The sequence below is a fragment of the Centruroides vittatus genome, unplaced genomic scaffold (genome assembly GCF_030686945.1).
Source record: "Centruroides vittatus isolate TY-2023 unplaced genomic scaffold, ASM3068694v2 contig_392, whole genome shotgun sequence".
Lineage (NCBI taxonomy): Eukaryota > Metazoa > Arthropoda > Arachnida > Scorpiones > Buthidae > Centruroides > Centruroides vittatus.
In genome coordinates, this window is record NW_027122208.1 from 713,948 (window position 1) to 736,427 (window position 22,480).

The 22,480-nt window shown below is 32.7% G+C and overlaps 1 protein-coding gene across 2 annotated transcripts in view; it reads left to right on the forward strand.

Annotated features, from left to right (window-relative positions):
• The window catches only part of Swt1 (Swt1 RNA endoribonuclease), a 275,536-nt gene that overhangs the window by 18,837 nt on the left and 234,219 nt on the right, over positions 1-22,480 (forward strand). For both annotated transcript variants that reach the window (XR_010880852.1, XM_067271167.1), the window contains exon 2: positions 20,014-20,166. Coding sequence is in view for 1 of the 2 variants with exons in the window: in XM_067271167.1 (XP_067127268.1) it covers positions 20,014-20,166 (153 nt within the window). In the remaining variant the exon portion in view is untranslated. The remainder of the gene's footprint in view (positions 1-20,013; positions 20,167-22,480) is intronic.

Sequence of the window (22,480 nt, forward strand, 5' to 3'; positions counted from 1 at the left end):
GCTTGGCAATATTTATTAGACAATAAATCATAAATTGATAAGTGATACATGTAATCACTATAAGCACATATCGTATTTCCATTGGTCAAAAAGAAAATTTAATTTTGAAGCAACACGTGGATTCCTTCCATATTTGAGCTTAGGAAGTAGAGCACATTCCAATGAAAAAACAAATTTAACCTAAGGAAGAGCCCAGGAGGGGCATTGGAAACGTTTGCCAGTTTTGGATATTTCACGCCGGTTATTGGTTATAGTGTGTGTGTTTTGAATTACAGAATATTCCATACTTTTGTACAGAAGTTGTATAAGGGTGTTTCCACATTTTTGGATTTCCCTGTATTTCTATATTCTTGTGTTAACTTCTATGGGGACTTGGATCTGATCCTCAAGAAGAAAGTTTGAGAATCGGATCCACTCTGATCCTTGGGAATTTTTTGCTTTGGTATGGCTATTTGGGTCCCATCATTCTCCACTTTTCCTTTTGTGTTTTCATTTGAATGGTTTTGTGAAAATGTGTGCCATAATACCAACATGTTGAATAAAATTACAGAAAAGTAGAAAATACAGGGTTCCCCAAAAGTTTGTAGATTTATACAAAAATCATATAGACTGTATTTTTGTATAAACAAAAACATGTGCATGTTCTGTATGAAAGACTTGCTTGAACTTCCGTTTTGTGTTTCCAGTTAGTTGTAATTAAACGACACACAAGTAAACAATACCTGGAAATTATTTTAATTCATAGGATACTGAAACAAATTTAAGATATGAAGAAAAACAAATATAAAGATTTTTGGAGTTTCCAGAGTTGTCAGATCAGTGGTTCATAACCTTTTTGAAGTCATGGAAGAGTTTTGAATATAAGAGAAATTTGCAGAGCACCAAAATCACTAAGGTCATAAAATAACAACAATAATAAGCACAAACATATCTTTTCATTAAAAATTATAAATTACAGATTACATAACAGTAAAAGCAAGAAAACATTAATTTAAAAACTATATTATATTTATAAAAACAGTAAATACAGTAGAGTCTCGCTAGTTCAAACTAATTGGGACTGACTCTGTTCGGATTAGCCAAATGGTTGTTATAGTACAGAAGCGAGCAGTTAAACAGGTCTGGTTTATATAGATTCAACACCACCAATGACTTTTGTTTGTGTGTAAGTACAGTATTGATCTGCTGTTTTAATAGGCCATGTCAAACACAGATTTATTAATTTTGTACAGTATTAATACAGTACTACAATAAAATACAATTTTTTGTTGTGGAATTCCAAATCTCTTTGTACCATTAATACCATTTAAATTCAACTGGAAAATACAAAAAAAAGAAACATATTTTGTGAGCTAAAAATTTTCTCTCCTGACTGAAACATATTTGGATTAGCAGTGTTTGGACTAGTGGACTCTACTGTAAAATAACTTGTTGTCTTCTGCAAATTTCAGCAATATCAGGTCTAATATGTGATATAGAAGAAATGAGGATTGCTATATTAGTATTTCACATTTTTTAGTTTTTATGTTTGTTAATGTTAAAAACCATGACAAAATTTTCAGTGCCTTTTGTAAAGGGCTGAATTTTCAGCTTGAATAAAAATGCAAAAGTATTCAAGACTTAGAGAATTTCATTTTTAAACTATGATTCATTGGCAAGGTAACCAATTGTTCTTCTTATAACTAAAATTTACAACTGAATGTATCAATTTTGCCAAATGTATTTCATATCTAGTCATAATTTTCTGTATTTTAGGAAGGAAAAACTTGCAATCTTTCCTTCCAATAATGTTAAATGTTCTGTTTTAACAGAAATTAATTCCCTTGACAATTTTATTATAAAGCGAAGGAGACATATGTACTGCAATTTTTGTCTGCTTTGTAAACTGAACACTTTGAATTTACAATGTTAACATTTCTTAAATTATAGTTTCCTGCTGTTGAATTGAACCAAAAGTTTAGCCTATTTTTAACATCTTTGATTACTTAACGTAGATGTGTGATTTAATTATGACAGCTGTGAAATTTAACACTATTGCTAACTAGTAGCCTGGGATGTCTCTTAGTGGGTGTTCTAACAGCATTACAAATTCCTATGAGGCACGTTTCTCCCCAGTGGCATATTTCTTTGGTGGTCATGAAAGGTTTCTTTTGTTTTATCAATCGTCTTGTAGAAGAGAACTGGAGAGAGGACAATTTTTTTTTTTTTTTTTTTTGCCAATAATAAATTCCTATTACAAATATACTGAATTATTTATATTGTTATTGGCCAAATAAATAATAGTAAATTATATTGTTAATTTAAATGTTTGAAATATGACACATGATAAAGGCACCTCTAGTGCCTGTTTTTGGCATAACGTTACACGGATGGACATGCGTTCAATAGGTTATATATAGATGTGAGATTGTATTCTTTGTTTAGAAGGGTATTTTAACATTTTTACTTCATTTCATTTGAATAAAATCAAATCAAAATGTCTTTGAATAAAAGCATATTGGGTGTATGCTTTGAGTTTCAGAAAGGATATAACACTGTACAAATAGTAAATAATATTTGTAATGTGCATTCATAATTTCGTGGAACATCTATTAAGATCCACTGCATTAGATGAATAAGTCACAAATGATGTTTTTAAACAATCAAAAACTGGACCACACATTGACTTTTAGATATTTGGATTTATCTCATGCAAACTACATATACCTACTCTTTATATTCTTTTCTCTTCTACCAATTCCAGTTCATTTCAAATGGGCCATTGTATTTATTTTTGACAATGCAATTTTTGCACTTTCATGTTGTCACTCAGCCTTCTTACTATCATAGCATGATAAAAAAAATGTAATACTTCTAATTTTGCACCAATTAAAATTTTTGTTTATTACATCGTAGTGTCAGTCATTGTGACCCAAACCTTTATCAAAGATTCTACAATAGGAAGGCTGGAATCAGCTTCTTTGATGTTAGTGTAACCTAGGTATGGGGCACCATCTCTCAGTAGGGAGTGAAGATACTGCTAGTTCACCATTCTTGTCATATAAACGTGCGACATTTCATGCTGACTTTCTTAATACATTTGTCTAATGTTTCATTTATGTAACATACAATTAAAAATAATCTCAAAAATAGAAAATAAAAGTCATTACACAATAAATGTATTTAGAAGGAAAAACAATAAGTTGAAATCATTTATTTTTGAAATTGAAAAAAATATGTTGATAGGATTCAGGAAAAGTATGCAAAGATGAACATTGAGATTTTCTTTTTGAGGAAACTCATTTGCTACCTGACCAAACATGGAATACAGACATGTAAATACATACATGCCTGTATTCCATGTATATATATATATGTGTGTGTGTGTGTGTGAGTCCAGGGTTGCTCAGTGTTCTCTTGTCTCATGTCAAAAGACGACTAGCAGAGAGATGGTAAAACATGTGAAATGCACAAGGCCACAATAAATTACACGAGATCAAACCACTGATAGAAAATTGGACACAAAATGAAATGTATGAAAAGAGATCTGAGGTTATCCTTACTCATTTGAGGATTGGACATACTCAGCTGACTCATCAATACCTTTTGAAGGGTGGTGAACAGCCAGTATGCCAGTATTGTAACTGCTTTGTGTAAAACACATACTGTGCAATTGCATTGTTTTTGAGAGGAATCATAGACAGCATTTTGGAAATGCAAGTTTGAGAGAAATCCTAGGCCAGAGGTCAAACCTTGATAACCTCCTGGACTTTCTGAAAGTCAATCAAATCTCTTTATACATATTAGTATCTATTTATTTTCTACTTTATATACCCTGTTGTTTTATTCATTTGTACTGTTTGATATGCTTGTTATCATTTCTTCTTAATATTTTATATGTATATATTTAGTTTTGTAATTTTATTATTTGACATGGTGCAACATAGCCTGTACAGCTATTGTGCCAAAAAGCTTTTGTAAAGTACTATTTTTAGTATCTTAGGAAACCGACACTAACTGCGGCCAGTAAAACTTTCGTTAACCTAACGGGTACTTTACGCGGATTCGAGATCAGTTTGCCAGGCCTGGGCTTTTACGCGTGCTCCGAAAAAATTAGTAAGAATAATGACAAATATCAAGTCAAAGCAAAAGTTTCAAATATATTTAATTAGTAAATCAAATTTAACTATGTACAATTGTCTATAATCCCAAAACAAAATTTATTAACGAAAATCAACAAGTCAACCCGACAATAAAACTCAGCTACTTAGCTTAACTTAATCTTAATTCCCCTTTGAAAATTCGACAAATCAAATACTTAAGAACTGTGAACAAAATCTCTTACGAACTAAACGTCTATCTGTCACCTCACTATACTAGGAACCTGTTTCCTCAATCCTTTCTCTATCGTCAAATCGAATTCCTCTTTAAACACCTTGGATCTCCTAATTCTCAATCTGGACTTCGCCTCGAATTTTTCACTCAGTAGTACACCTCTATCATCTTCGGTTGGCATGCTGGTTTTATGCTGTGAGGTGACGTCACAATTCAGCTAGGTTACTCCCCTTATTTACATACATAATTTTTCTAACATCAAATTTCTTTCTGGCAGCTTCAATTCTCCGACAAAATCTTATAAACCGTTTACAAAGCATTTAGCACAATTTTCTGGGATATTTTATGACGGTTTAGTAAGTATTTCTTTTTTAGTGAGTGTGGGATTTCCTCCTCCATTTTTTTCTGCGGACTGTTTATTTCCGCTGGGCAGCGCAAGTGCGCGTGATTTTTCCTACAATGCTCGTTCTTTCGTGAGTTGGTTTATTATCTTCTTTTTTGGTTACTAAGAGAGTGGTGGAGAACCTTCATCCTAACTAAACATAAACCCCAAACAAAATATAATAAAATAAAAATAATGCTCGGACTCAGTTCCTTACACTTTAACCAACCATCAAGATGGCCGGTAAAGTAACAGATAGGACATGCGTAAGAGGATGGAGGTAGACTCCAAAAGTGGTTTTAGTAAATAGCAGATTATTGAACAAAGCGAATAAACTTTAAAATGAACAAAATAATAATGAAACTTGATTACATCTATGCAAAAGTTTGGGATCACAGTACGGTCCTATTCAAGGGGTGCCAAGAGAGAGATTACAAATAAAATGCGAGTATGGATAATACCTTCATTTAGGTGACTCCAAAACCATTCTGTTTCAAGTTGTCTTTGTCATTGACATTGGTGGGATGACAGACAGGACTAGAAAAGTGCTGTCTGAGTTGATACTGGTAAAAACAGTCCTGGCTGATTGTTTCAAGGGAGAGATTACAGTTTTGAAGGTGTCTATGCCCAACTAGAATTGCAGGAAGGTTCCATCATACCTCCTACATGTGTCTGAACGATCATCATTTTCTAGGTTAGTTCCTCCTTTGAAAGGAAGTTCTGTTTGAAAGTCAGAAATTGTTTTCCTTCTTTTGTTTTCCAACTTTTAGTTTAAAAAAAAATGAATTTATAAACTTAATTAATTTAGGACCTTACTGCTGTAGACTGACTTACACATACAGTAGATTAAAAAAAAATACACAATTCATATGTGTGTTTTTTTTAATCTACTGTATGTGTAAGTCAGTTTGTTGCAGTAATAAGACAACTGTGATAACAAAGCAAGAAAGGTCAAAATACTTCCAAAATACGATTTATTTTTCCCACAAGTTATAGTACAGTAATAAATAGTAATGATTAACTTTGCCTATGGATTTCCAGTTTCTTACTTTTCTCTGATAATATTTTGTTGTTTTTAAACTCTAAATCATAGAAGATAAGAGTCCATAAATATATTTTTACAAACATCTTGAGACAGCAGAAATTCAAATTCTTATTAATACATTTCATTTCTGGCCACTTACATAATTTTTTTTAAATATCCTTTTCAGTAATGATACATTGGAAGTTTTGATTGTAAACACTTAAAATCACTTTTGCAATTCTCTCAGCAAATTCTGAAGGATGGACCAAACCTCAGTAATTTTTAAACTGAATAAAAATGCCACTTTTTGACTTTATATGTTTGTGCTTATTAATCATTGTGTTACAATCAGAATACTTATTAGTACAGTAGTGTCCCGCTAGTCTGAACTAATTGGGACCGAGCCCTGTTCAGATTAGCTGAATAATTGAAATAATACAGAAGTAAGCAGTAAAACAGGTCTGGTTTATACAGATTAATACCATCAATGACGTCAGCACCCCACCCTTTATTTCATCTGACTTGTACTCAATAGAAGGCCCAAACAGTTAACAAAAACAAGATTTGTAATTTTGAAATGGCAACCTGCTTTCATTGTTTACCTTAAAATTATTTTAAATGCTAAAAACATTGTTTTTAATACACAGTCCAGGATTCCAATCAGTTGACTGATGCTAGTGTGTGAGTTAGCATGCTTGATTTTGGATGTTGGATGTACTCTTTCCTCTACACTATTTTAGTTTAGTTTAGTCTGCTGCTACAATGGCCACGAAGGGGAAACATACAACGTGTACTTTGAAAAATAAGCTGGATGTTTTGAAAAGGCTGGACAAAGGTGAAAGAGCAACGAAATTGACATTAGAGTTTGGAATGGCAAGACTACAGTTACTGACTGGAAAAAAAAAACCACACAAAGATCGAGCAATTTTGTGCCTCTACTTCAGAAAAATCAGTTAAAAATCAACAAACAGCAAGGCCTCTTATGTCTGACAAGCTTGATGAAGTCTTATTTACGTAGCTCACTTAAGAAAGAGAAAGGGACCCCTAAGTGGACTTCTTGTTAGAAAAAATTTTCTCTTCAGTGACCGAAACATGTTCAGATTAGGTGGACGTTCAGACTAGCGGGACTCTACTGTACAAGTGCATTTTTTAGCATCACACCCTGTAACATAAACAAAGGCATTGTGTGTTCATGCAAATTCAATGAAATATTTTCATCGTTTACAACCTGCTGGTGCGAAGAAGTAGGAATTTCTATATCTTTTAATTCCTTCATTGTAAGAAGGCCATCAACATCTTCAGTACAATTGGAAGATTTTGGTGGCTTTAAGAGAGGGTTGCACAGTATTCTTTTGAATGTGCCTTTTGAATTGTAAAGTGTCAGGATTATCAGAATTTCCTTCTCACTTGCAAATGCCTGAGATGATGTGCTCTTAAATCATCCTGATTTAAATGATTTGACTAGTGTTGCCACCCATCCGGTTTTTAATTCATTGTCCAGGTTAACAATTAATTTTGTCCAGGATTTCGTAGCAACCTGTCAACCTTTTTTTTTCTTCTCGGCTCTTTAAAGATAAGTTATTTCATTTCTTAAGTTGCTCCTACACAAGTCCCTAACTGGTTTAGAACTAATGTGCACGTTATTCTTTGCATGGTAAAATATCATTGCGCATGCGTCAAGAACTTCTATTCGAACAAACCTGACCTGCCATCCGGGTCAGCAATTTTGAAAAGGTGGCAACATTAAATTTGACAACAAAAACTTGAAACTGAAGTCTCTTTCTAAATCTTCCTAGAGCATCCTCAAAACTTATATGTTTTGGAACCACCCATTAACACATGGAGATACTTGGTGTAGTGATATTTTCCAAAAACTGTTTCAAATTGCTGATTTATCCCAGCTTGGGCTTTGACTCTTAATGGTGCAACAAAATTTTTTTTGTCAAGCAATTGTGCAATATTTAAATATATTGAACAGAACATCAAAATTCTCGAAATTGAGCAGTGTGAATTGCAGTTGTTGGAAACTAGTTTAATGCAGCCAAAGTCAGAATTGCAGAAGCAACAGTATAACCAAATACTTCTGTCACAAGAGACACCATGCAAATGACTCAACTTTTGGTGTTAGGATCTTGGTTACATACAGTGGTCACCACATGAAAACCAGTATCTTGTATTTTTTTTAATTGCTTGAGTCACAAGGGACACAAGATTTTCACCTGTTGTTGGCATATCAGAAAGAAAATATGCAAAAGGTTGTTTCCATTTTCTCTCAATAATTTTATCATAAAAACTAGACCTTGTGTAGCAAGACATTTCAATTTAATAAGAGGTCCCAAATCTTGAGATCAAATTATTCCATCTTTTCCAGGTGCAAAATGCAAACCTTTCTTTATGTTGATCTCATCAAATAAAGCACAAATTTCATCATAATCTGCCATGGACTCACTTCTTTCTCTCAACATTACACTGCACTGGCACTGGTTCATTGAATCCAACACACTCATTAAGCCCAGATAGCCATTGACACAGACTGTATTCTGTTGAAAGAGCAAAATTATTTTAAGAATTTTGACACTGTCAAGTGAGATTTTGCAGCCTACGTGATTGCAGTGGGTGGTGACTGCTGAGTTGATGTAATCGTACTTCACAGCCTTTATATGCTCTCTTATTCAAATTTTTAACATTCTACCAGTTTCACTTATATAATAGTGTTTTGGCTGACACGTACAAGTGAAGCTGTAAAATAAATTATTATTTAACAAAACATCTGTATCTAATATTATTAATTTGTTGTTTGATTTTTAAGAAATGTTTGAGTGTTATTCAGTGTGGGTGCTAGAATGATATTATATGGCTCAATATTATTTGAATATTTTGAAAAACTGTTGGGGTATAATCTAGTTTTCTATAAAATATTTTTAGGTTAGGTATCACTTGTCTTATTGTGTGGTTATGTAGCCATTTGTTAATAATTTTGTTTGGATAGTTGTTTAATTGAAAGATGCTGTAAATATGTTCTATTTCTATGCTTTGGTCTGTTGTATCACTTGTACATGTTTTCATTTTGTTTATATACATATTCAATGTGTTGTTTTTAATATGTATATATAGATGTACAAGTGTACTTGAATAGAAGTCGATTACTTTTCCGATGTCACGTGGTTTAATAAATATTTTAGAAGTGATGAAATTATCATATCTTTGTACAGCAATGTCTAAAAAATTTAATTTGGCATCATTTTTGTTCTCTATTTCAAAGCATATATTATTCTGGATATTGTTGGCGTATTGAAGTATGATTTGGGATTGGTTGATTTCATGTTATAAACAACAAAGCAGTCGTCAGTATAACAATTATAAAACATTATACCACAGTTTTTATGAAGATTTTTACCACATTATACGAAGATTTTTGACGATATCAGTTTTTATCGTGCAAAGTTTCGGACCGATGCAAGAACCCATAAAGCACAATAACTCAAACTGCACTTACTGTTGTAAAAAAAAACTTTATTTTGAATGAAGTTTCTTTTTTTGTGTTTGAACCTGAAGAAGGTCGAACATTGTGTGTGTTTTTTTTTAAACCCATAAAGTTGACTTCTAATTGTCTAAAAAAATTACTGTTACAAATAAAATAATTATTAACTAAAACAAATTTGACAAGTTGAGTTATCTAGTTCTCACAATTTAAACTATATAATATATCCATTATAAACTTTTTGTGGGTGGAGGGGTACATACTTTTTATATCCAGGTTCAACATTTTAATATCTTTATTTACATTAAGATTTTGGAGGTTTTCAATGAACTGGTCAGTATTTTTAACACTATTGATTGAATTATCAAATATACTTAGAAAATTTTTTTTTAAATAAACTAAGTTGTAAAATACATAAAATTTAATGTCAACTAGGGGATGGTAAGATTCATTTATTTTGTGGGTTTATCCTCTGATGTTGAACCTGGGTATTCTTCAGTTATAATCAAGTATATTATTAAATTCATTAACATTAATAAAATTGTTAAAAAATTTTTAAAAATTAATCTTTTCTAAACTTTTCCATATGTTTAATTAAAGTAGTCTTCAGTTAAACTATGATATTGTGAAGATGAGACTAAATTAAATTTTACATTATTGTATTTTTCTTTATCCATTATAACAATTTGCTTTATTTTATCAGCCAGGAGTATAAGTTAAATTATTATCAATAAAAAATATTTGCACTGCAATAAATGCACACACACTGTGTGCTTTTAGGCTAGCATAGTGCACTGTGAGAGCAAATGTTTTTCGTGATGCATCATAGCATCTGGCTTAATGGCTTTCAACATTTGCTAGCAGACTTGATGATTTAAAGAACGTTCTCAAGGCAGGTTTCATTCCTGTGAGAGGAAGACTTCAATACTGCATCTTATAGTTCATACTTTTTTACTTGACACTGACTTTAATTTCTTTTGCAATCTGTGGATGATAACCTTTTGCTTGGCTTGTTGATTGTCTGTGGCAATTTCTTTTCAGGTTTGGAAAGTGTCTCTTGCAATGGGGTTGCATCCTAACGGCTAAGATTTTGATGTTCAAGTGATTAGTTTGATGTTCAATTGATGGGGTTTCTATATCTCCGCATATTTCGCATGTGCCGTCAGGCACCTGCGAAATATGCGAAGATATAGAAACCCCATCTCACCTATTATTTGAGTGTATAAAGCATGGGTAAATGTGGCTCTTGCTGAAAGTGTTAATTTTTGTTTTTATTATTATTTTTACAATTTTATTTTTATAATTTTGTGAAAATATGTTTATTAAAAAAATTCAATATCTGTTATATAAATATAAATATAATATAAAATCGTGCGCCTTACCATACTATCTGCCATGACAGTGCAGAACTGCAGCTCCCATGCATTTCGCAAAACCTACATTACGGCTCCCACTGAACTCTTTCTTGCCCCCTGGTATAAAGTATGAAAAAAGTAGAAACGAACTACGAACATTATGTACCAAAGAAGGTTACACCTGGCCTATAGAAAAGAGTAGTCTCATGAATAACAACACTCTTTACACATACTTGTAACATATTTTGATAAAATTTTTAAATTCAAGAATATAATCTGTCCTCTGGGCACTTTATATCTTATCAAATATCGACCATAAATACTCATGCTTGGGATAATAATCTATAGTCATTAATATTGGATTTTTCTACTGTTGATTCAATTTATATTCACTTGAGGTCTTTTAGATTTTATAAAATAGGTATTTTCCTGATAATCCAATGGTCCAGTTGTGGTACAGTAGTAGTTATTTCCAATACATTAGATAATTCCTGTAATAGCATAATAGTTATAGCTTCACTACATCATTCTATGGTTAAATAGCAGTCACTTACATTGTACCACACTAGTATTTGGTGCAACAAATATTATTTCCATTTCCAACCACCAATTAATCATTTATTCTAATACCGTAATGGCAAAACATTATATACAAGATTGCAATGCGAGAAGATATTCAGCAAGTAAGCACAGATGTAGATCCACCTGATGGTAGACCATATATTGTCTATGCATATAATCCAGAACTTCAGCAGTTGTGTGCAGACTCTCTATATCAGCGGTTCCCAACCAGTGGTCTGTGACCACCAGTAGTCCACAAGAGCTAAAATATGGTCTGCAAAAGATTTAAAACTTTTATTCATTTTAAATTATTATTCCCACATTGATACAAACTGAATTTAATTTTTACTAAAAATGTTATGTTTTCTATTATAATAGTACTGTTAAAGCATGTTACTCTTGAGTTTAACGATTACTTATGTTAAAAGTTTTGATTAAAGTTTATTTTTAGATTGACATAGTTCATTTTTCTTGAACCTTGTGGTCCATGCTAACAACAACGAAATCAAAGTGGTCCCTGGTCAAAAAAAGGTTGGGAACCGCTGCTCTATATCAATCAGATGTGTATGAACTTTATAATCTGCAAATTTTCATCCATCTGGTTTGATAGATATCAAACATATTTGACAATGTGTGATCTGCTATTTGGTGATTATAAACTGCAATAACAAAATATCATATACAAAAATCAACTATATTATATACAAAAATTACAAGATTGTAGTGCACTTCATTTTCAGCGATCATTCACAATTAAATATCGATACAATAATAAAACTGTATATTATCTGTGTATATGAACTGGAACTTCAGAAATTGTGTGAGGACTGTCTATATGAAATCTGTGCATAGACTATACAGTCTGGCAAATCTTTCAATGTATCTTATATTTTATTGTTTGTTTACTAATCATTCAAACTGAAACTGTACAAATGTTATAATAATATAAAATTTTATGTCAAGAAAAATCTATAATGCGGCTGCGACCGCACCAATAAATTGTAAATTCCTGCAAAGCGTGGTGAAGCAGGATATTGAAATAAAGTAGAGCGCCCAAAACTCCTGACGCTGACAGGCACCAGGAACAAAGGATTGCTCTATTAAGTGTGTTCAATTGATTCATCCACTTTCTATTGCTGACTTTGATGTGGTACTTCCATTACTTTAGAATACATAGAAAAAATATATTTGATATGCTATATTCTGCATGATAGTGTCATATATATAAAGATTAAACAATATACCTGCTGGAGTTGTCTTTATTTCTGCTTTTGGATGGTGAGAGCTGGAAAGGATTCTTTCTTCTCACTCCCACTGATGGTGGCAAATGTGGAATGCAAAATATGGTTGAAATTGCCTTTTGATGTAGTTTCGTGTTAATAAGCTTATTAATCTTAAACAGATTAATAAGCTTATTAACACGAAAACTTGGATAAACAATAATATAATGAACAACCATTCATAAACTACACATTTATATTGCAACATTTAAAATGCTCTCTTATTCTTTAAATTTGGATTTACAAACTGATAATCTTCTAAATTTCTAGCACACAAATGTAACTAGAGTGGATCTTTTTTGAAAACACTATCTAGATCACTCTGCTGACAGTTTAGCCATATGCTGCACCTGACAACATTTAAATATAAATAAGACAGACCATGCAATTATTAAAACAAAATTATTCACCTGTTAGAAAAATTTACTTACCCCTCAATAGAGAGGTTGCAGCTGAAGTTTTCATTGTGAAAACGTGTACATCTGACGTTCAGCGCCACCATCCTGTAAGCCTAGAAGTTTGACAATGGCATTTGGAACATCAAGCATGACTCCACTGATGATCTAAATGCCATTGTCAAACTTCTAGGCTTACAGGATGGCAGCACTGAACACCCAACATTCACGTTTTCACAATGAAAACTTTGGCTGCAACCCTCTCTAATGTCCTTTGGGAAGAGGAAAAGTGATAATGATAAATTAAGATTTCTATGATAATTACAATTCACTGCTGCAAACACAACCTGCCATGCTATTTTTTTTCTCAATTACAGTTACAGTAAAGGCAGACTAGCATTTTTGTCCCTTGATCTAGCAATTATTGTCACTTCCTGCCATGGAGTGGTACTAGTGTGTCTTGGTTACAACTTTAGAGCAAGCCTTCCTATCGTAGTATTGTAGAATCTTTGCCTTTATATGGTCATTTTATTAAGGTTTTTTAACTTTTTAATGGCCAGTTGAATTTCTGGTTACTGAAATTGTCATTTTATACTCTTTCAGACTTACTCGTCATATTTTTGTGGAAACACTTTTTAATTTCTTCTAATTTGTATGGGTGCTGTATAATATTGATATCTTCTAAATCACTTTAATCCTATTATTAGGTTGATTTTTCTCATAGCAACAGTCCAAGTTAGGTGACGAAAGACTTTGTGGCAAGTTTTTAAATACTTTTACAATAAATGCATTTCAGGCTAATGTAGTGTTTTAGCTCCTCTTCAGTGCTATTAAGAAACAATGTTACAATAAATCATGACATAATGTTATAACAAGACATAATATATTATTGGGTTGTCCAGAAAGTTTGTGCCAATTATGAAGGAGAATTGAAATGCAGGAGATTTAAAATTTAGTATACGTTTATTAAATTACAGTAGAGCGTCGTTAATCGGAACGTCGGTAATCGAAATGGCTGGAAATCGGAACGATTTTCAGTCGGACTGTGTCGTGCTGAATCGAACGTTTTTGATACTAGATTTACTTCTAAAGTATAATTTTCATGTTTTTTATATTCTTCGATATATTTATTTTGTTTGTACAAAATGCAGAAATAATTTTTAACGATACGATAGCCTCGATTATTATTATAAAAATTTTTGTTAGGCTTAAAATCGACGAAAATTCAACACGAAGCGACACGCAACGGAGAAAAATTTGAACATCGGACAGGTTAATATATTTTTTCGTACAAAGTCGGAAATCGGAACAAATGACTAATTGGAACAACCCCAGTCCCCAATTGACTCCAATTTTTGACCCTCTACTGTATATAGGTGCTGTTCTACAACCTTTCTCTAACTTTCAGGCAACTTTAAAATTCTGTCCTTCCAGAATCTCTCAGGTTTTTCAGCAAAAACTTTTTTGTGATTTTTTTTTTTTTATCTCGATCAAAGAGTTGAAGTTTCTTCCATTAAGGGAATTTTGTAATGATCAAAATAGGTGGAAATCTGAGGGCGCAAGGTCTGGTGAATATGGTGGATGGGGTAGAACATCCCAACTGAGCTCCAGCAACTTTTGTCGAGTTATCAAAGACACGAGGCCACGCATTGTCCTGGTGAAATATGACACCCTTCCGATTTGCTATTTCTGGATATTTTTGGTCACTTGCTGTGTTTAATTTGTCTAATCAAGAACAATACTTCTCTGAATTTATCGCCTCATTGTTTGGTAAAAGCTCATAATACAGGATCCCTTTCCAATCCTATCAGACACAGAGCATGAACTTCTTTGGATGAAGACTGGCTTTTGGGGTGGCTAAAGGTGGTTCATTCCACTTTCCCCCAAGGTCTTTTTTGTTCAACATTATTATAAATGATCCATTTTTCATCCCCCCATCACTACTCGTTTCAAAAATGGTGTCTCCTCATTGCGTTTACAGAGCGAGTTGCAAATGGAAATGCGATCCATCAGATTTTTCTCCGTTAAATTGTGGGGAATCCATACATCAAAACAGTTTATGTAGCCAAGCTTCACAAAATGCTTGTGGATGGTGAATTTTAACATATTTAACATTTCTGCTAATTTACATGTCGTTAGCATAGGTTATTCTCGATCAGTGTTTTAAACTGATCTTCATCTGTGGTGGAGGGCCTACCTGAGCGTTCTGGATCTTTAAGGTTGAAATCACCAGCTTTAAACCTAGCAACCCACTTTTGCACAGTTCTTTCAGCTACAGCACCTTTCCGATAAATAGCACATATCTTGTTTGCTGCTTGTGTGGCATTTTTGCCTTTCCGGTAAAAGAAAAGCATTAAATGCCTAAAATGTTATGACCAGCTATGACCAGTTATAGATAAAGCCAGGGCACCAACCATTAAACTGGAGAAGCTCATACACAGGCTACTTTTGCCCCATTTGGAAGGATACTCATATGCTCTGACCAACCCAGTAGACCTAGTATCCCTCCTCAAGGAAATATCAGTGCCTCCTGCCTTCATAATGGTTTTAGACTTTAAGTCACTTTACCCGTCTATTAGACTCCCACCAGCATTTTGTGCCATCAGAGATGTTCTTTTCAAAATCGTTAATGATAGCACTATGCATCAACAGATGCTAGAATTGGCACATCTTCTATGTTATAATTCCTTGTTTCAATTCAATGGCGTTACATATGCCCAATGGAGAGGAGTCCCGATGGGTAGCCCCACTGCAGGAGACCTCCTGTGAGATGGTGGTCAGGCAATTAGAATCTAGGATCAGCCCTCAGCATTTACCCAACATCACACTATATAAACAGTATTTTGACAATATTCTCATCCTATGGAGGGTAAAGCCAAACGTATCAGCGTTTGTCGTTTCATTCAACAAAAACTCGTATGGCTTGTTCCTAGAGATGCACCAGGCTCATGCTTCCGAGGCCCATTTCCTCGACATTAGCACCAAGTTCGAGCAAACAGCAAACCACATGGAAGTATACCATAAACCAAGGTCAGAACATCTATATATACCAGTAGCGTTGTGTGACCCTCCCCATTATAAAATGGCAGCCTTTAATGCCTTAAGTAAGAGGGCTTACGCACACTCCTCTTCTCAGATAGCTCTCCGAGCCAAGCTGAGGCATATTGAACATATAGCCAAAGAACATGGTTATCTTGCGATCACACGTAGATTGATTTGCAGATGGCACCGCTGCCACGAACTAGACCCAGCCCAGGCACCCAACGAAGTTCCACCCAGTATCATCCCGGTTACATACAATCCGTGCCTTAAATTGCTATATGGTTTATCTCAGGGAATGCCAGCATGTTAGAGAGGAATTGTATAACCTCACTTAAACTAATGGACACATGAAAAAATGAACAAGTTGTTACTCAAAAACTGAAACTGTCCGCTTTTGATCAAAAACTATGATTGTGTATCTAATATCTTCATTTTGTCTTCTTTCTAATGATGTAAAATACTCGTGGAATGCCAGAAGTACTTTTTTAATGTTCATTTTATTGTAATTTGATCCAAAAATGCAAAAATAAACAAATCAAGTTAAGCAATGGGAAAGCAATTGTACTTATAAAATTAATTGTATAACTAATTCTAAAATTAAAATTTAGAAATAAATTTTTCAAATATAAAACACTTATCTGCACTGACTTCACTGGATTTATGACTAGATATGTTAACAATTCAAAAAAAAATATTTATTATACTTTTTCTCCTTTATCCAAATGCATTTCACCAGTATCAGGTTTCATCAGTGGATAATGATACCAACTTACAAGTGCTTTTATAGTTGACAAAGCTATCCCAACATGCATCAACATACATACTCCTATTTAAATTTATGGTATTTACATATTTTTTAATACTGTAATGGTCTTTTATGTGACATTTAACAAGATTATTTTCTTTATACAGAATTTTAATATTATTTTTACAAATTTTACAATTAAAAGTATTGCAGTGTTGATACCATGGAGATTCTCTGTATTTTAGACATATAGTTGCTTTGTGTTCTCTTCTCTAGTTTATGCTTGGTTTCTCCTATATAATATTTAGGTTGAGAACAAATGCATAACAGTTTGTATACAACCCCTGCAATATTTAGTTGTTGGACTTGTTCTTTTTCTTCTTTATTAGAAATAAAATTCATTTCATTAGATAACCTATTTTTTGAGTGACTATAATATGAACAGAAATATCATTAAAATGACTTGTATTTTTTATATAAACAATTTATATATGGAAAAGGAATGTACTGACAATTTGTTTTATCACTTTTTACTTTATATCTATTAATCATATAATTATCATACCACTTAATTTTCCAAATTATAGCCCGATTATTTACAACAGTTGTAGGTGTCTATTTGCTATGCATTGGGTTTCTGATGGTGTTTATATTTGTATATTTATGCCTTGCCAGATATGTGATGGTTAACTTGAGTGCCTTGAGTGGGTGTTTCTGGATGAGGGTGCTGAATTGCATCTCTAGTCGGCACTGTGTTTGTCGATGATGGTTTTATCTTAAACTTATATATACTGGAAGAGGAGATTGGACCAGAGGTCCCAGTAGCATAACTGGCAACACATCCACATGGAAAGCAGGAGTTGCAGGTTTGAGTCCTGCTTCGGGCTGATTCTTTTTTTCCAGTTTAATCTAAATTATTTAGAATTGATAAAAGTCCTTTTAAACTGAACAATTGCTTTAAATGGTAGACTATCTTACAGCTTATACAGGCTTTAAACACTTTTATTGTTTCATTACATATGCATTTCGGTCCAGTGTTTTTCCTCCTGGTCCCTCCTCAGTGCACTAGTTCTCCTGATGTTTTTACACTTGTACGGTACTTTTGCGTATCTGTTCTCCCGCATATTTGTTGTTGTTACACATTTTTCACAGCGTGTTACCTCGGTGTTGTATTAATGAAAAATTCTTTCCTCTGGAAGACTTCCATTCTTTATACACATTTTGTAATAAAATAGTGATGTTCCTTTTGAAGAGCAGTGTGTAATTTTTAATTACAAAATGTGTATAAAGAATGGAAGTCTTTCAGAGGAAAGAATTTTTCACTAATACAACACCGAGGTAACACACTGTGAAAAATGTGTAACGACAACAAATATGCGGGAGAACAGATATGCAAAAGTACCGTACAGGTGTAAAAGAACATCAGGAGAACTAGTGCACTGAGGAGGGACCAGGAGGAAAAGCACTGGACAGAAATGCATATGTAATGAAACAATAAAAGTGTTTAAAGCCTGTATAAGCTGTAAGATAGTCTACCGTTTAAAGCACTTGTTCAGTTTAAAGAGACTTTTATCAATCCAACATATTGTGCAGCTGTCATTACAAAATTCAACTAAATTATTTAATTAAAAATTATAATTACTAATTTTAATATGAGATGGCACCTAACACTTCCCTCTAATGTCAAATTCATTTGTAATTTATAATTATTATATTCAAATTATAGCCCAATTATTTACACCAGTTGTGGATGTCTATTTGTAATTGTTTTTTTAACATTGCATGGCTTTTCATACTTATGGAATTGTAATGTTTTTCTATTTCTTTTTATACTTATATCTAGGAAATTTGATTATCATCTTCATATGTAAAGCTTAAATTATTATTTAATACATTGGCATGTTTTTCAATTTTCTTTGCTGAAATTTTTTCTGAGTCATATATTAATATTATATCATCTACATATCTAATGTAGTGACATAAAATATAGAACTTACTGGAATTGGTAAAATAAAATGAAAACAACACCTTTCACAAATTTCCAGCAACAAATTTTGTTGCTGGAAATTTGTGAAAGGTGTTGTTTTCATCTTATGTAGTGACATATACCTGGTAATTTCTATATTTTTTCGTCTATAATAATCATGCATATTTCTGCTAATTTTGGGCCAACAACTGATCAAATATCAAATTTCAGAAACCTGCTGTAAATTATCTCAACTTACACTAATTAACATCCACTTTTTGTGAAATTTAAGAGGAAGGTGATATCTTTAAGGTCTGGTTAGCCTACATTAACTTCTACTATTACTACTAATGTCAATAAGCCACTAATTGTTTTATTGTCCTGCTGAACAAAAAATGGTCTTTCTGATTTCCTTAGTCAAATTACAATGTTAATTTGTTGTACTGGAAAGAATGCTTTGTTTAACATTTATTTAACAAGTAGTTCTGTGAGATCTGATTAATTTTATTTCTTAGTTGCAGGTTAACCAGCATGCCTGTAATTACAGCCTCAGGGTTTCTGGCATGCTGGTCAATTCGTGAAAATATGGTAATAAGTGGTGGTAGAGGCAGATTCTGAATTAATGAAAAATGCATGACAATAATTTTGGATATTAATTTTAATATTAGTTTTACCAAATACTGAGAGTGGGAGGTGTATTGAATTGAAGATTGTCGAGTTAGGATCATGATTTAACAACTTGATGATATCAGCATAAGCAATAACAGATGTTTTAATATTGGTAAACAAATTTATTAATATATACAGGTATACCTGGAGCTACGTCGTTCTCGATTATACGTCGTTTGTCAAAAAAGTATATGGAAAAATAAAAATCAAGTTTAAGTCATTTTATTCGACTTTACATCCGTCCGCCACAAATATTGAAGTTGTAATATCACTAGAAAAGTGTTAAAAGTGCACAAAATCATATTAAAATATGTACATTTACAGTGAATGTTAATATAATTATCATAAATCCTAGAGAACAAAACATGAAAACATCTGTGTTTCTGTGTTGTCATCTTATTTAGCGGTCTTTAAGTGCTCATTATTGGCGTTTTCCACCGTAGTTTCGACTTGCGTCGTAAATACACAAGTAAATTCGACTTACGTCGCCTCTCCTGGAACCAATTACCGACGTAAGGCGAGGTATACCTGTATAGAGAAAAGAGCTCACTTAAATTGACCCTTGCCAAATATCACAATGATATTGTATGAATGATAAGTTTGAATAAAATTTTTTTGTTATTAGTCTATTTTCATAATTATGAAAGAATTCATAATAATTTTTATAATAATATGTAAGTTAAGAGATTCTTAAAGTAGAACTTTAAGAATCTCTTAACTTTTTTATATAATATTTTTCTCATTTACAACTATAATTATCAATTATTTTATAAAATTAATAGGTTTGATTTTTCTTTAGATGGACAAAAATACAAAAGAAAGGAAATTGCCTCATGGATGGGTGGTACGCTACTCAACTCGTCGTCCTAATAAAATTTTTTATTTTAACACTAAGTCTGGAGTATCATCTTGGACTTATCCTGCAAAATCATCCTCAACAAAAAATACAGAGGTAGAAATCTAACTACACCTTTATTTGTAATTGAAAAAGGCTTCATAATTTGACAACAGTATCAAATAAGAAAAGCTAACTTTTTGCTGGATCTCTGGTCATACAGGATTTAGTCTAAATGTCCAAGTGGAACTATTGATTAAGATCATATACTTAACTAATTTTGCTGAAATTAAAAGGTGTTAAAATAAGACCGTGCTTTCTATCTAGTTAATTAGCCATTTTCAGATTACAGTTCTAAATTATAAGATGAACATTAACATATGTTTAAATATGGAACATGGTTCAAAAAATTGATATTTAATTAAGTAAATTAATCTATGCACAATATGCCAGAGAAAGGAACAAATTAAAGATAAGATAATTATATAAATACTGCAAATAAGAAGTTCAACATCACTTTAACACTGGGTGAAATCAACACTATATCTGGAACCTGTTACTGGTGTATTTCTTGAAAAAACAGTCTATTACAAATGTTTTCAAACTTTTGAACTGTTCTTCATCAGGTAAAATCTGATGGAACACTTCAAAACAGAGCATAAATATTCAAAATAAAATTGAATGCCTGTTTGGCAGATTTCAAGAAATACACCGGTATATAGTGTTCCAGATAGTGTCGATAAATACTGTAGATTTAAGTATACACAAGTAAATATACAAAAGTAAATAAAGACACGTGAGCTTTGGCTCATAGTATTTAACAACAGGATGTCATTTTAGGTTGTTTTAACTAGGCCAAAAATATTAGTTAAAATAAAATGATTTTGCTGGAAATTAAAAAATGTTAACTATATGATTATACAGAAACCTATAGAAATGAAAAAACAAACAATAAAATATTCTGTGCACATTTAGCTTATACCATATATATTAACAATGACAATGTGACATCTTGAAAGTTTGTGTCATGAGCTTTGTGATTTGTGCCTCCTGTGCAGTGATCTTGGGGTCAACTGTAGCAGGAGCAGTAGAAGAAGTGGCAGAAATGCTTGATGCTGGGGGTTAGAGTTCACTGAGACGATTGACACATTTTGCAATAGATTCAAGACCACTCTCAGACACGGTCAATATCTTCTGCATGTTGGCAGGTATATAGGACAGCCAAAGACTTTTGAGTAAATCTTCTATGATTGTACGACCCACAAGTGTTTTCAGATGTTGCAGTAACTGTGATGATGTGCAATCATTGAGTTCCTCGGTACTCAGAAGTTTCTCAAGATGCTGAGCTTTGGATTGTGACATGCATTCTATAAGTGCCTGTTTTATTGTCTTATATTTGTTGGTGTTTGGAGATGTCGTCAGTATGTCTTGCATTTTGGTGGCCATGTGTTCCGATAAACTAGCAACCATGTGGCTGTACTTGGTTTTGTCATGAGAAACTTTAGCTAGAACAAATTGACTTTCTAGCTAGGCAAACCATTGAGTTGGGTTTTCAGTCCAAAATGTCAGAGGTCTGACCACCATGTGGTTGATAGTAGATTAAGTCATAACGTTTGAGACAAAAAGAAACTAACACAAAAGTTTTAAATTTTCTTGTATTGAATGGAATAATGGATGTTTGAAACAATCATGTTCAGGTCACCAATATCGGGTCACTAACTGATGTTCAATTGTAGACTCTCTGTGCCTCCTCAATATACATGTCTTCTCTTCGAAGGATCTTGAAAAAAATTCCTACTCCACAGTATTCCCAATGTCATTTCCCTCTCGGCCCTCATAAGCGTTTGCATACCACAAGCTAAATAAGACTTTTATAAATATTTTCTTTTTTTTTTTTCATTTTGGAAATTTTATTATAAAAGTAAAAACTATTAATGTCGAAATATATTTTAAAAAATATATATATATTATTATTATTAACTTTCCTGAAACTATACAATACATCACTTCTGGTTGCGAGCTCTTGGCACAGGCAGATTATTTACATAGGCATAATCAAGTAGCAAATATAGACATCTGCTACACTGTTAACTGAACACACAACTGGAAGACACCTGGTGTAGACAACATTCACAATTTCTGGTACAAGAAGTTTATATCACTTCATCAGGAACTAGCTAAACACTTAACACAAATCATCATTGATCCACAAGACATGCCAAAATTTCTTACTTAGATCATTACCTACATGAAACCTAAAAACAATATCATAGACCTCACACAATACAGACCAATTACATGTCTCCCAACACTGTACAAATTATTGACATCCTGTATCGCAAACAAAATATACAAACATGTTGAAGAACACAGCATTCTTATGGAACAACAGAAAGGTTGCCATAGAAATCACAGGGGATGCAAAGAACAA